This window comes from Phaethon aethereus (genome assembly GCF_964289735.1).
Source record: "Phaethon aethereus genome assembly, chromosome: 2".
In the NCBI taxonomy this organism is placed as follows: domain Eukaryota; kingdom Metazoa; phylum Chordata; class Aves; order Phaethontiformes; family Phaethontidae; genus Phaethon; species Phaethon aethereus.
This window is the reverse complement of record NC_138582.1, coordinates 4,831,832-4,847,860: the sequence shown is the minus strand read 5'-3', so window position 1 is coordinate 4,847,860 and position 16,029 is coordinate 4,831,832. Positions and strand designations below refer to the sequence as shown.

At 36.5% G+C, this 16,029-nt stretch overlaps 1 protein-coding gene across 29 annotated transcripts in view; it reads right to left on the bottom strand.

Moving 5' to 3' along the window:
* The window catches only part of PTK2 (protein tyrosine kinase 2), a gene marked incomplete at both ends in the record, with an annotated part of 166,960 nt that overhangs the window by 53,577 nt on the left and 97,354 nt on the right, over positions 1–16,029 (bottom strand). For 9 of the 29 annotated variants that reach the window (XM_081996585.1, XM_081996587.1, XM_081996576.1 and 6 more), the window contains 4 exons: positions 560–657; positions 1,951–1,971; positions 3,450–3,506; positions 7,453–7,470. In XM_081996585.1, the coding sequence (XP_081852711.1) occupies positions 560–657; positions 1,951–1,971; positions 3,450–3,506; positions 7,453–7,470 (194 nt within the window). Of the gene's footprint in view, positions 1–559; positions 658–1,950; positions 1,972–3,449; positions 3,507–7,452; positions 7,471–8,679; positions 8,764–16,029 lie in introns of all 29 variants that reach the window. The other 20 variants (XM_081996574.1, XM_081996586.1, XM_081996588.1 and 17 more) reach the window with 5 other exon arrangements.

Below are 16,029 nucleotides of genomic sequence, written 5' to 3'. Positions count from 1 at the left end.
AATTTCCCAGCTTTCTCTTGCCTTTTTTTCCACAAACTTAATTTTTCATCCATTTAAATTGCCATCTTAATCTTTGTGGCTGCAGTTTAGAAAAACACATAAACACCAGTCTAAATTACACAAGTCCTGACAACCTCACTCGTTTCACTGAGGTGACTCTTGTGCATTGGGGTTTTGCTGGATCAGGGCCCAAGTATTTTGTAACTTTCCTTTCAGGAAAAAGTAGTAACTTTATTAACATGCAAGCTTCTTTGCGAGAGGTATAGTGAGATGCTCACAGGAGCAACACAGTTATGTAACATTACTGTTGCTCTGCTGTAGGCTACTGCCCTTCCAGCATAACAGACTAAAATTCCTTCAGTCCTTTCAGCACTTAGTTGAAACATGAGAAATACTGTCTACATGCTGATTACTCTGCAAAATATATCAGAAAGTCAATTTTTATTTGTTCTGGAAGACTCAGACCAAGGCATCTAAGGAATAAATTTATTTTTTATTTTATTTTTCAAGTAGAAAGGTTTTATTGTTTGTTTGTTTTTATTTCAGAAGTGAGGCTTACCGGACTCATGTAAACTCCTTGGTGTACATCTCCAAACTGTCCTTCACCAATGCAGCGCCCCAGTTCAATTCTCTCCCTTTGAATTTCATAATCTCTGGCTATAAGAATATAATGCACTTAAAATATCAAATTTCTGAAGAAGGGCAAAGAAATAATCCATAAGATAAGAAACCCAAAGTAAGTCATTCAAATGTCTCAGATATGAATAGGCAGGATTAACATTTGCTGCACACCAACCTATACAAATGCTGTATACACACAGTGGAAACCTCTTTAAACAAACGTTTGATTCAAAGCAATGAAAAAGGAATTGTGAAATCTAATTTGCTGAATTAACTACTATGCATTATTTAATTCAATGCAGACGTAATTGAATATTTTCAATAGACGTAATTGAATCCTTCTTAATAATACCTAGTAAAAGACAAAGAACACAAATAGCCTAGGGCAATACCACAGAATCATTAAGGTTGGAAAAGACCTTTAAGATCATCAAGTCCAACCATCAACCCAACACCACCATGCCCACTAAACCATGTCCTGAAGCACCACATCCACGTGTTTTTTGAACACTTCCAGTGATGGTGACTCCACCACCTCCCTGGGCAGCCTGGTCCAATGCTTGACCACTCTCTCTGTAAAGAAATTCTTCCTAATATCTAGTCTAATATCCAGTCTACCAATGGTATTAAATACATCCTTAGCACACATCTGTTTTTTAAGAGAATTCCACTATGTGGTATTTAAGATTTCAAAACCATCAAACGAGCCCGGAGAATTTTTAAAGAGGTAACTGCAAGAAAAAGAATACAGAAACAAGAGCAGAGCAAATACAGATAAAATGAAAGAGCAAAATTTTGAGTGCACTAGACCTCTATCAGTGTGTAATTGAAGTAAAATTGCTATGTTTTGTGGACTTATGCAATTTTGTTAAGTTGGTTGTTTAACAGACTGAGAATATTACTGATAAAAATGGCTCAGTAGTTCAGCAAAGCATTTAATCAATTGCAATTGAATTACTTCATTTGCAATTTAATTTCTAGCAAACATGGAAAAATATTTCAGGAATAGTAGAAAAGCATGTACAGTATATGTTTTCACCTCTACTTGTATTATTCAGCAGAAAAAAAAAATCAACCAGCTTAGGACTTCATGACTGATGATTTTGTTAGCACTACAGAAATAACGTCATCTAGAGCTGGATAACAGTGTGATAAATGTCTTTTTCATTTCTTTTTTTAAGTGCTGCATTTTCCTCTTTAAAATCCCAAAGCTAACTGGTTTAACTACAAATAAATAATGTTTATTAATGAAACTGAATAGTAAACTTAAAAATTCCACATCATTCCAAATTGCAAGCATACAGGGATGGGTAAAGGGTCTCCTGTTACCTTCATCTATTCCATAGCTTTCTGCAGTGCAATTAAGAGAAAAATCAAATGCTTACTTAGATATAGCTTCTTAAAATCAAGACAAGGACAAACATTTTTTAACATTGTTTTAAAAAATGAAGAAATATACTGATGCAATTTTAAGTTTACATTAGCAGAAGTCACAGGTCTGTTCTTGTGATCTTTACTGACTCAGTCCTGAGAGAGCTGAACACTTGAGTCCACTTCAATACAGCAAAGTACTTAATGAATTTCACTTCAATAGCCCATCTCATGGGCTTTGAATCGAAGGCATACTTAAGCATTCAGCATCATCCAGGGCTGGGCCCACAAGTAATTACTTCAATGAGAATTTAAATGAAAAGATGGGGGGAAGGAAATCACACAAAGTTAATATGTTAACAAAAATAAAGGATATAATTTATCACAGTACTTTTTTGATCCTGCAATTATTTTAGTGGAATCATGTAGTGACTTACTGCAAGACATTCAAAACACATTGTTTATTTCTGGAAAACATATATTCTTGCTTTTCAAGTATTTATGTTCAAATATATGTGTTGTTCAAAACATATATTCTTGCTTTTCAAGTATTTATGTTCAAATACATGTGTTGTTCAAAACATATATTCTTGCTTTTCAAATATTTTCCACAGTAGTGGAAACTATGTTGTAAACACTGAAATGATCACAAAACAATCCTGCCACATGGTGAACTCTAGAAATCCTTACATACATTCATGGTTCTTCAGCAGAACAAGGCACCAGTTTAGCACCAGTCTCCCCCCATTCTTACACTAACCAAACCCGACATTTTTGCACATCTGCATATCAACTGTTTGTCTACTTCTAGAGAAATCCTTGATTGTCAAAACGCAACTATCATTTTGCAGACACAACTTTTAAAATCAGAATACTAGACTTTCAAGTTAAATTACTTAGCCATGACACTTCAAAATTATATTATAATTCACATGTGCCATAAGACAAAATCCTTGTGGTGGCTAATACATAATTTTTTTTCACTTCAAAGATGAAGACTCACAAGAACTTTGAATTTTTAATTTTGTTCCTGAAGTCTTTCATCTTTTAACAAAATTGCATGTGGTACAGATGACTTTCCTCTATCAAGGCATTCAAGAGCAGCAAGTCTGTCATAGAGCAAGGGTTAGAGACAGTTAAGACAGCTATACGCAGAAGCTTTCCAAAATCTTTGCTCTTATCACAGAAATCTTATCCATTCTGTCTTTAAGCATTGTGTTCAGCATCACAATCAAAAATTCTACATTTTGGGACATAAAAGGAATTCCTCTGTGAAGTCACTCATGGCAGCAAAACGAAATCCGGTTTTATGTGCTTCAAAACCTGAACTTGAAAAACATCACAAGGAGTATTTTCTTGCCACACATGTTACTTAAGGCTGCAATACAACATTCAGTCCCTGCTAAACCAAAGAAGCTTTTGGACAGAAAAGTTCCCAAGTTAAATACCATACTTACTTGATGGCATTGTATAAGTGTCTTCTTCATCTATAATCTCTGCATAGTCATCTGTCTCTGTAACGGGAGGAATTGAAGAGTTTCGGGGAAAAGCAGATGAAAACAATTCTCCAGAACGATATCTCCAATTTATCAGGGTTGGTACGTCACAACCCCCGACTTCAACATTGTTGGGATGCATTTACAATAGCATGAATAAAACTTGCTCGTGCATAATTGATGGTATGATAATGACCTCAGTCCCAATTATAATACGTCACACAGATGCATTCAACAAGGAATAAAAGGAAGATTCATTTGTATTCCAAGAAGTTCAAGTTCTGTAATTGAAACTCATCTAAACTGTTGCCTTAAAAAGAAAATCTTTTTAACAGCAAATTCCACTGCACTAAGGAGAAAACATTATTAATGGATTAAATTGCTTTACCTTCAATAAAGCGTGAATAATAGTTTGCTAGTTTATGTCAAACAGGCAGAACAGACAGCAAAGATGTTCCAGGGCAGCATCTACCTACTGTCAGTAGGGCAAGGTCAGTTGCTTTCCATAGAGCATAAAGATCTTTTAAGTCACACCCTCACCTTACACCCATTTTTCTTGCACTGGTCTCAGTTCTCCTTGTTTAGTGGAAATTCACCGCCAGTTTTGCTATCAAGATCAACATCTCATGGACAGTGTTTGAAAACAAGTGCTCAAAATTTTCAGAAAAATGACAGTGTATTTCTTCCTCTGTTTAGAACTTACAACTTTCATATCATCTGTTCTCAAAAGGGTTTAAATGGTGTGAAGTCATATCAGAAGGTCCTTCTGTTGTTCTGAAGAACTTCCAGTGTGTGTAGGTCATTTCCTAAATGTCAGATAAATTCCTCCAAGGGTTACAAACCCACTCCACAGCAGTGAGATAAATATTCACTGCAAGACTGTTAAATTCTGCTCACTAACTTTAAATGCACAGAGATGGTCTCAAAATTGAGTAATTTCAAATCCAGCATGCGGTTTTCATGGTTGGTTTCAGGTGATCACATACTGGGCCACCTCTGAAAGGCATGATTTACTCCCACTTTTTCCCCATCTGCCCTGGAGCATATGAATATCCCTACAACTCCCTGGCATCATCTCCAGAGGTATGGTTTCTCAGTGGTGAATGGGACAAAGCCACAGTGGGAACGGAAAGGATGGGATGATCCCTTTTGGCAGCAGCCCCCAGTTCAACTAACTAAGACCAACTCTGAAACCAGAGCAAGTCTCATAAATATTACACGTGTACATAAACAAGAGGCTTCATTTTCATCAAACCTGAATATTCAACAATTAGGAAACTACAGGTTGCCTACAACCTTTGCAGTTCAACACACGTCAGTGAGTAAATGTAGTTTTATGATCTTAATTTCGTACTACTTAAATAAAATTAAAGCTATTGTTCTTTCCAACTCCTGTAGGAATATACCGTGTCTTGTAAAAACAGTATCAGGACATTCTATGTCATTTAAATTTTTGCTAGGCAATTTCTATTTAGGACACAGCAACACAGAGTCACATAATGAATATTCAATTAATTATAAAGACAGTGCACAATTCTAAACAGGCAGCATACTCCAGAGGCACTAATCTCTTTCTTGGTATCTTTTTTCCTCCCTACATTATCAACTAATGTTTTTGCAGAAAATAAACCCATTTGATCTAAAAAATAAGCATCCGTTTGAAAGAAATCATTAGTGTGACACCCATGTGATGGGGATAAATCACTGCTTCCTTGTAATGTTGTGGTAAGAGGTTTTTAGTTTTAATTAAGAGTGGTATGTATTGACTACTGTTACAAGCTAACATTTGAGGATACCAGAAAGTTCTTCATCTATGTACAAAAACGGACTGAATGAAAGGTATTATAAACATCTTTAAGAAGAACTTAAAAAGTCTGAAAACTAGAACTGGTGCCACAGTGGTTTTTAAAAGAACAAAACATGTTACACTACATTATGGAACAGTGCTTATAAAATGTGATAAATGGTTTGGCCTGTTCACCTCTCTATTCTAAATTAATGAAGTTAATTCATAATAAAAGCATTATCAGAACACCACAAAGCACTTCACATGGTTTTGATACATTGCCCAAAACTGTCCTGAAACTAGAATGGTCTTCAGTAGCCAAGCCAAATTAATTAAATGTATGCAATTAACTAAACAAATATTTTGTGTTACACATTAACATTCTGGAGAGGAATACATAATAAGAATTCAGAAAATAGTTCTTATACATGTCTGGCATTGTTTCTGGGAATTAGAGGAAAATTCAATCAAGGCATTAACAGTGATGTGCTCAAAGTGTTCTGCAGCACAGGTAACTGGCCTCCCTCATGTGCAGTCTTTACCCCACGATTAGAGTCATATAGCATGAGACTACTATGAAGTTTGCCAAGACTGTGACTATGTCTGCTAAGAGATATTCCAGAACACGGGATCTAACGCATGGAGTCTAAAGCAAAACTCAGCTGGGCGAGGCTCTCCAGGCTGCTTTATGAAGAAGGATGTGCTATAGCAGTCTCAGGAGCTAAAAACTCACAACCAAGCAGCACTCAAGGAGATGTTCTGTCGCATCTCTCTTAAAGTCTAGAAAAACTAATATTTAAAAATAGGGCTCATTACTGCTGCGCTCTCACACATTTTAAAACCAACACTGAACCTTTTCATCTGTTGGCCAACCCCAGATTGCTCTAGATGGAAAAATGAATAGGTCTCTTCAGGACAAAGATACACTGTTGGTGGTATAGGTGAATGAGCCAATTTGCACTTTACTAAATCTGAATGCATTTATTAAACAGTAGAGAAAAAACATCCCAGGATATTAAATCTGTAATATCTAATTCATGATCTTAACCACCTGTTTGAAATTTCCCTTTTTATGATCTTTTCCCGTTTATCAGAACCTGTAATTTATAAAAGATGATAAGCACCAATAAATAGCTATATAGGGTTAGTATCTGAAAAACAATTTCTGAATTTAAGACAGAAAAAACTTTCTTTCAGTTTTTAACGTTTAAGAAAAGAAAGAAAACTGGGGTAATGTCATCTTTGATTTATATCTGAAGGAGAGAAAGGAAATGAAGTTATACACCCCCTTTACATTTTACTGAGAGGAAGGCCACAAGATGTCATCTCTATTTCTTCTTATCGCCTTCCTTTGCATACTGCTTTTTATGCCCTTTTAGTGTCTCCTACTTATAAGAATAAAGATACATACACTATCAATAGTAGCAGTTTGATTTTTCCCAACATCAGATGGAATCCTTTAGAAAAATAGCTGAAAATCTCTTTTAAAAAAATAAAAACAAACCCCAATTTATTTTCAAAGGACAGCAAGTCAATATTTTCTAGAAAAAAAGACTTATAAAGTCTGGAGAAGTTAAATATTTTGTAATAAGTTTCAAAGTGTTGAAGAAAAACATTAAAATCTGTCTTTAAAATTAGCAGTTCGAGTGGCTGAAACCTCATTAATATTCCATGTATTCAATTGACATTAATCTATCTTCTACAGCTTCTTTTTATGCAAGGAGCAGTAGTGGACTACACAGCACTTTGATGCTGCCATGCCTTTAAAGCCTCACTTAGTAGCCTCATTTCTCATGCGTTACATCCATTGATCTCACTCACTGACCAAAAAAATTCTGACACAACCATTTCAATCAGACTGAATGGACCCTCTTGCAAACCTATAAACCTTCTTTGCATCATGCCAGAACTCTCGTTGCAAACGCATGCAATACCACATCCCTGTGTGTTTGAAATAGTTTTTCATTTTTCAATTCCAGTTTAGCAGAAAGTGTTAGTAGCACAGCCTGTAAAGCACAATATTTATTGGCTAGTGTCCAAAGCAGACTGCTTTTTAATACTAAAATCCATATAAACTTTATTACTGAAATGGGCATTAAGTGATATATATATATATATATATGGATATAAGAGTTGCATATTGCACGTTAGTAACACACAGACTAGAAAACATATTACCGTCCCCACTAATTTCATCTGCAGATCCAGGTGGCATGCAAGGAGAGAGAAAAAGAGGGGGAGAGAGAAGGGACAGAGAAGGGGGAGGGGAAAATAGACTATTAAATTCATGAGTAATCCAAAGTATTCAGACTGTAGTTATCTTATATACCTGACTCAAGAGAAATCAGAAAAGTAGCAGAATTTAAGACTTCTCACCTAAAACCCAAGGAACAAAGATAGGTTCTAAGAAGCTTGTATGATGAAACAGAGTTAATGACTCTCAAACACAAATTTACACAAAAATTAAATTTGGGAGTAGAACTAGTTATTTTAAAGCATTGTTAAGAAATGTAAATTCCTGGTTTTATTCAATACTTCACTACAAAATAGATCTATAGTCAGATGAGTCAGTTCAATTTGACTTTGCACATACACTTATGACTTTGGAAAAGAGGAGTTGGTGTTGACCCTTTCAAAGGAAATGCACTCCTGTGCTATCACAAAGACACAAGTAAGAAATGGAGCCATCTAAGTATTAATTACACACAAGCATATTGCAATTATACAAAGCTGATATTTAAATGAGTGGCAAACGAAGCAACTCTACGGGGAAGATGTTCAAACGAGCATCATACTCCACATGTACTGTAGAGGCCCTATTGCACACCAATACCCACAGCACAAGCTGATGCACTTTAAACATTATTTATAAATAAAAGGAATATGCACATTAATGTTGTAAAAGTAACGCACTTATTACTGCAATTCTTCTTACCCCTAACAAAGCCAAACTGGTCCAGACCAAGTGCTGAACCAGTACGCACCCAAAAGCATCGCTGTAATCAATATTTAATTAAAAGTGATCTTAGCTGATGCTTATTGTTGCTATTCTATTTCATTCATAAGCATGCTGTATCAGGGGTCCAAGAATGAAGCAAAAATATATTAACCAACAACCCCATGGGTATATAGGGGCTGCATAGCTATACAAATGAAATTAGTAATGTGTTTGTCATTGTAACATATGATGCTTAAAAACCAGTCCCCCATAAAAATGGGGACCAGTAAGCTTGTGACACTGCATGAAAATCCAATTCAATAGGAGGAAAGAGGTTGCAGAAATTTAATGAAATGATTCTTGGAACTCTGTTTACCTGAGGCTAAAGTAGTTTAACAACTGTAAACGAGTTAGTATATTCAGCTTTTGGGTTAATAAGGCAGCCTATACAAAGAGCAGTGCAGTACCCTTAGGTGGCGGCTCATGGGAACAGAAGACGAAAGGGAGAAAGCGTCTAGCTTTCTTTACTTTATGCTGACAGTGATTGACTCCTTTACAAAGAGGCAAGAAAAGGAAAGAGAAAAACAGAAACAAATTATTTGGAAATAAAAGAAAAGAGACTGGAGAGAACATCTACAATGAACGAACATAAAAGTAAAGGTTTACATTACAGTTCCGTATACGCAAATGGTTATAAGAATGTTGTTGAAGCTCTAAAGAATATTTGGTACTTCCCTTCAAATTCCTTTCTATAGCAAAGTTATTCTTATTTCAAGTCTTAAAAGTGAGACTAGAATCTATTAAAAAGTCAGCTTTTGCCAACTACATATGCCATCCATTGCCAACGCAAAGAACATTGTCTATCCCAGAAGTGTAACCCACTTTTGCAAACTCCCCATCTAAGTTCTACTAGACTGTGCTATAGCTAAATTCCGATTCAGTTGGCAGTCATCAAACTTAAACATAGACGTATCAACTTTCTGGACCCTTAAAAAGAACTTAACACAAAACAAGTATTCCACATAACAGGGTTACATAGAACAAAGGAAAACACAGTTTCTCTGTCCCACTGAAATACAACACTGACATATTTTATGACCTGAAATCTGCCACTGGAGTTTTATGCCCAGTGCAGATCTGTCTTGCCAATTGATATTCTAGTTCTCCAGTGATCTCTGAGCAAACACCCCATGGTACTGTCCTCACTGTCCCCCCTTTCCTAGTCACCCTACTGCATTTAATTGGCAAAACGCTTCTTAGGAGGAGAGATTTTTGAGGAGAAAATACAAAGAAGCCACAACTGATTTCACAAAGTGAGAAGGAAGGACACAAGACAACACTAAGAACCTGAGGATAGCTGCTCCTTTTATTTCTCCTGTGATCTGTTCGCTCCTCTCTGCTTTCCTCTTTTCCCTCTCTCCTTTACCTCAGGAAATGTGAGAGGTGGTTTAAAAAGCCAAGCAACTAAAAGACCTGCATCCTGCTGCTGGCAGTCCTTCACAGTCGAAACTCAAGAATGAGGTCCAGCCACCTTGAATTATACTGGCTGGAGGTACAGGTGTTGAAAGAGAACCCCAAGTAGTGCAGAGGCAGCATACCAGTACAGCATACCAGTGAGTGGTGGGAGGAGTGGAGGAAGGGCGGAGAAGAAGAATTACTTTTTAATAAAAATAACTTCACACTTTTCATAGATTCTGGAAACCTATGGACCACCAAAACAGCTATATTTACACAAAAGCACCATGTTATATGCAGCTGTGCAATTTTTAGTGGCCAGATTTTGAACGACAATGTGCAGAATTTTTTTAAAGGTTTATTAAGTGTGTTCAATCACAGTCCAAGCTGAAGGCTGCATATTGAATTTCACGCATGCAAATCTAATGGATAACGCACTACTATGTACAACCCATGCTTTGCTAAGATGGCAATTTTAATCCAAAGTAAAATCAAGTGGGTGAGATTTATCATTGTATCCTAAACAACAAAGAAGCACCATTATAAAAACTGCTGGGGTGATTAAACAAACAAAAATCATTCATCAATTGTGAAAATGTACATGTCACTGAAAACGACAGAACATCTATCAGATTCAATGCGAAATATTAAAAGAGGTGCAAGGAGAGGGCAAAATTGTCGAATAAATTAGTGTATCAGCATTTCCATGCATATCACATCACTGCAATCCTAGGGACTTATCTTCCTGACATAGCATCATAGAATGGTTTGGGTTGGAAGGGATCGTACAGATACCTAGTTCCAACCTCCCTGCCATGGGCAAGGACACCTTCCACCTGACCAGGTTGCTCAAACATCTCATCGTACAATTTTCAGCACCATCATTCTAACACAAACCTGAGGTAACATTCATAAAAAACTTTAGATATAGTATGAAAGAAAAGAAAAAAATGCTACAGCTATTTTAAGAGGCTAATGAAAAGGTATTGAAATGAGAGTAAGGGAATCCAATACTCTGTACTGAAACAGAAAAACAGGTTTAAGAGCCACTGGAAGCAATGCACAAAAGGGAAGAGATGTTTCAACTCTTGACCTGTCTGCTCAGGCTACAAAGCTAATTTAAGCTTGAAATGCTGAAATGCTGTTCACTCTTACACTGATACATGGGTAGGCTGACTGGAATCTGGATAACCTATTTCGTATGAAGGGCACATTGAAACGACAACGGTGTTTTAAATTCATCATGTACGGGTCCTGATGCCCTTTGACACTCGGTCCAACTCGCCTTCTGCATTTCAAACTTTGCCTTTATGATTTATTGTCTAAAATTTATTCAACTATTCTGCCAGAATAAATGGAAGACTGCTTTGTCTTAAACTTACCACACCTTCAAGTCCAGCTACAGAAGAAAGTTTATTTAGGTAGAGAGTTGATTCTAAGTTTTAAAAAAAAAAAAAAAGTTCCAATACCTTTTCAGGAGCTTAGCTGTCACCAAGTATGGCTATACATAAACAACAAACCCCCAAACCTAGTACTGCATGCAACACTTCTTTAGTCATACTACAGTGTTACTACTAGCAAAGCAAAAGTATCTGCTCAAATCAGATGAATAGATCACAAAGGAGGAGCGTAGGAGGGTTAAGAACTCTTTAACCAACAACACAGGCTGATGAAATCAATGCAGTTAACTTCCTAGGCACTGATACAGAGGAAATCTGTTTAGATCATCACTAGAGTTCATTCTGGTCTTCTTATGCATGAAAAGATAATTTTTGTCAGTCTAAAACACAAAAAGATAACACCAACAGTCTATTCAACTCTGATGGGAATCTGAAATACTGTAATTTATTAGCATTAAGAGTATTTTTAACTGTATTATCTTATTAATCAGCGGAACAGCTGGCTGAGTTAAGAAGCAAGTAACTCTCTTTATGAACTTGGAGACTAATGACTTGCTCAAGGTTTGTAAAATTAATCTGCAGCAAACCTTTAGGTTTGAATGTCTCCCAGTCCTGTGACCATATGGCAAAGCTGTAGCTGTACAGAGCCTTTATATTCCTCTAATTACTTAATAATTTGAATGTATAACTATGTAATTTATGCTAAGACTGCTAGTCTTTCTTTTCAGAAGTGAGCTGTAGAGTACGACATAACCAAGCTAGCAGACAGTCATAAGCACTCAAAATACAATTTTTCTTATTAAAAATTTACTTACACTTTTTAGCATTGTCTTTTTGGAGTGACTTGATAAAAGGAACATAAACACCCCCAACTTTACAATCTCAAGCAAAGAACACCTTTTTTTCCCTACCAACTAATTCAAATGGAACTAGGAAATACAAGTCCTACACAAGAAACTCTTTCAGAGTTGAGCACAGGGCAGACCTTCATTTTGAGCACAGGAATCACAAAACAGAGCATGCACTGTGCTTTGCCAGCACAAGTGATTCAATAAAAATCGTACTTGTCTCTCCATCCCTGCTCACAGCTTTGCTTATGATTAGCCCGCACCGTTCACCTGTACATTCAGGTCCTTTCATATGCTGACATCTCCTTCACTAAGAACATTTTAAAGTGTTGTAATACTGAAATCAGGTGGATATTATTTATTGTTTTTTCCTCTACTGTTTTGTTGTGTTTTGACATTTGGATTCTGCCGTATTTCAGTTTGTTCTAGGCAATCTACTGGACGTCTCTCTCACAGATGAACTATACCATGTAATTTTTTTTTCTGCATGCTAAAATCTCAGTTAAATCACACCTATCTCATTCAAAAGAGATTTTTTTTTCATTCTAATTTAAATTTCAGCTAAATGGTATGACTAAATGGGCAACTACTTCAAACAGGATCTGCTCGTAAGTAGCACCTCAGAAAACTCTCATGCCGGTTCACTACCATGATCAAGAGTTAACCACAGTATGTGATTAAGCGCAATGATATTATACTGTAAATCTGTAGTTCTAAGGCAGAACCTGGAAACTTGCTGAGAAGCCCCTCTCTCAGGATGCTAAAATCCTTCTGTTCCTATAGGGAAGCTCTCTCAAGAGATCCAATCTGTCCTTCGCAGAGCGTGTTATGGATATATCTAAACCATGGGATGCAGTTGTAATTTCTTACAGAGTTACCATAAACAAACAAATTTTCTTTTTTTCTCTCTATAGAGAGGCAATGGCACATTGACATTATTAGAAACTTATGCCATCATATTATCATGCATTTACACCCCTTAAATGCTACTTGTGTTAGTAACAACAGCTGCGCCAGCTAGGGAACAAGATGACAAAGAAATTTCTCTTTAGAGATACCGATTTCCCCATTAAAGGCATGTGTTCTGGGGTCTGTTCCTTCGATGGCTTGAACAGTCTGCCTTAGCATCTGAAACAGCGATAATATTTTTAAACACCTTTCAATTTCCTTCACTAGATAAGGACGTATTAAAGCTGCAAAACCAGCAGCCGCTTTGAACCAAGACCTACCCTGTGGCCAGTCCCTTCAGGCACATGCCTTGTGCTGGCTCTTGCAGGACAACTCATCCTCTTGCTTACTGTCATCTTTCCAGTCACAGCTCCCTCCCGACAAACACGTTATTTTATTCAGCAGTACCTGAATATCCAAATGCCAAGAGCGACTGCTTAGAATCGTACAATCATTTACGCTGGCAAAGATCCTTACGACCGAGTCCAGCCGTAAACCTAACACTGCCAAGACTTCTTCAATATTCTGCTTGTTCAATACTCACTGAAACAAGCGGGACTGAAATGTCATATTCTGTACTACTGCATATAAAGTAACGTTTGAGCTATGATTAAAAAAATTTCTCTAGTGCAAAGGAGGCACAGCAATTAGCCAAGGGAAGCAAAAGCTTATTTATTCTTCCTAGTCATATTTATATAGGTGAGGATCAGGCAGGAGAAACCAAAGAACTCTGTGTCAGATTTTATGTAAAAAAGAAGCAAGAAAACTAAGGCTTTATTGATTTCATTTTATGAAGAACTTTTTAGAATATAAAATTGACTAGGTAAATTATTATTTTTGGAAATATGTGTATCAGGAAATACGTGCATCACCTTACTAAGGCTAATGTTTGCTATTTCAAAACAAACTGCTGGCCCAAACAAGTTCCTGTAGACTAGAGAATTTTAATAAGGCGACTCCAAGCAAAACAGCAGGAAATCCAGTCAATAAAATTATAGTAAAGTGGTATGCTGCTTCTTACAAATTTGATACACTACTTGCACAGAGCAAATAGTTTAGCCTTACTGCTTTCTGAGTGTACACTCTTGGCTAAGTACAAAGAATTATTTTTTAACGTAAAGACAGAAGTGAAGGGAGAAGAAGATAAAAGTCAGAAGTATCTACCTATTAGCTAAAACACTCATTGTTTCTGGTGAGTTACAGTAACTTAAACCAAAACATCAGATGTATACCAAAAAAATCTGAAATACAACTAACTTAATTTGGCTTCTTATTTATATTTATTTATAATCCTACACACACACACACTTAAAATTTGAGGATAAAATTGTTACTATGCTTTAAAAAATGGGCTAATCTGGCAGGCATCTTACTTGCACACAGTGAAAGACAGTGCCCACTCCAAGGAACATATAATTTGAAGAAATAAGGCAGACAAATAATACCATAAGAAACAGAAGCATGCAGTAAGAGGTGTGTGGTGAAACCTGGTTCAGTGACACACAGCCGTAAGAGAACACTTCTTGGCTCCCAGGTCCAGCAATCTGCTGCTCTGGATTCCTGAAACCAACTTCACCCTTCACTAGTTTGAAAAGGCCTTTATTTAGAGCAAAAAACAAACAAACAAACAAATAAAATTTAAAAACTTTCTATCTTTGTATGCTTCAGAATATTGAAACACGTGGAAAGAACAAGTTCTCATTTCACTAGACCAGAAGTATTTCAAGGTATATTAATAAATATTTCAAAAAGAAAGACAAGGTGTCTTTCATTAATAGGCTCATTTTTAAATCTATAAAACTTCAGACAAATACCTGAACTTTTAGACAATCTAATCATGTTCCACACTGGTTTCCCCAAATTGTAGTGGGGAACTCACTGTGAAACTTTCCGTTAGAACTATGGGTGTTGGTACTACAAATATGTCTGACTGCTTAATTTTCCTGCCAAAAATCTGTCTCAGATTTTTGCTGTTTAGCTTTAGCATCGGGAGAGGTCTAAACAAAGGGGAGCAACTCACTGAAAATAAATAGCAGAGTTAATTTATGATTTGAACTACCAAAGGCATGAAGGATGTTACAGCTATCAGTAAGTTATAAAAGCTTGTCTTATTTGAAGCCCACAGCTCCAAGTCACCAGAGAAAAACTCTTATTCTGCAAACCAAGACAGCATCACCCACAGCTGGCTTTGCACTGGATGCTGTCAGCTGTCAGACTCTGCTAACCTGTAACTCTCAGATTAACTAAACATTAAATACATCTGTTGCCTCCGCTGTTCCATACTGATGGATCAGTTTCGTGTGACAACAGGAACAACACTTTTTCACATGTACATGAAGTATTACTTCATTTATAACAAGTTGATTCCTTTGGGGACTCAGAGATTCTTACAGAAGGCACCTCCCGAGGAAAAAGCCATATCATGTAACTTCATTTCAACAATCTGTCTGTGGTTTAAATTTAATATACTGACATCATGCCACACTCAACGCATTTGAAATAATTTTGGGGCAAAAAACCCCAAAACCAAAAAAAAGTATGTCTGTCTTCTACATACCCTTATTATATTAAAAGAAGAACAAGCCCTTGAGACTGAATAATAAATGCAATGGCTTGAATCACTCCAGTATTATGTCAGTGTTTCTGGTGGTTTCTAACATGGTATAAAAACCAAGCATCAAGCACAACAATTTCAGTGTGGAAAGATATAAAACCTTACTACAATATAAGAAAAATACCTAATTGGTTTTGATTTTGGTACTGGAAAGAAAGAGAAGGACATTTTCTCGTTTAATTTTGTTTTGCTTGTGGCATCAGGAGCCAGCTTTGTGCCTTATAGCTTCCTTGACGTTCATTTGGCACAACCAGCGCATCTCCAGCACTGCTACTTCTGTTTCTTCTGTGGTGCTACAGCAAGGCTCTCATTCGCCCATCATTCACCTTTATGTGATGCCCTAAACGCCACTTATGTGGCATTACAACTAACTTCCCTACATTAATATCAAAACACTACTTCCGTAGAGTAGAGAAGAAGCGAGTTTGTGCTCTGAGACGCAAGAGTACTTCATCACATATAACGCACCAAGCAAAAGATACCTAAACTTGCAAAGTCAAAGCGAGAGCAATAAAGGATCATGAAGTAAGCATTTATGACTGCTTTCAATAG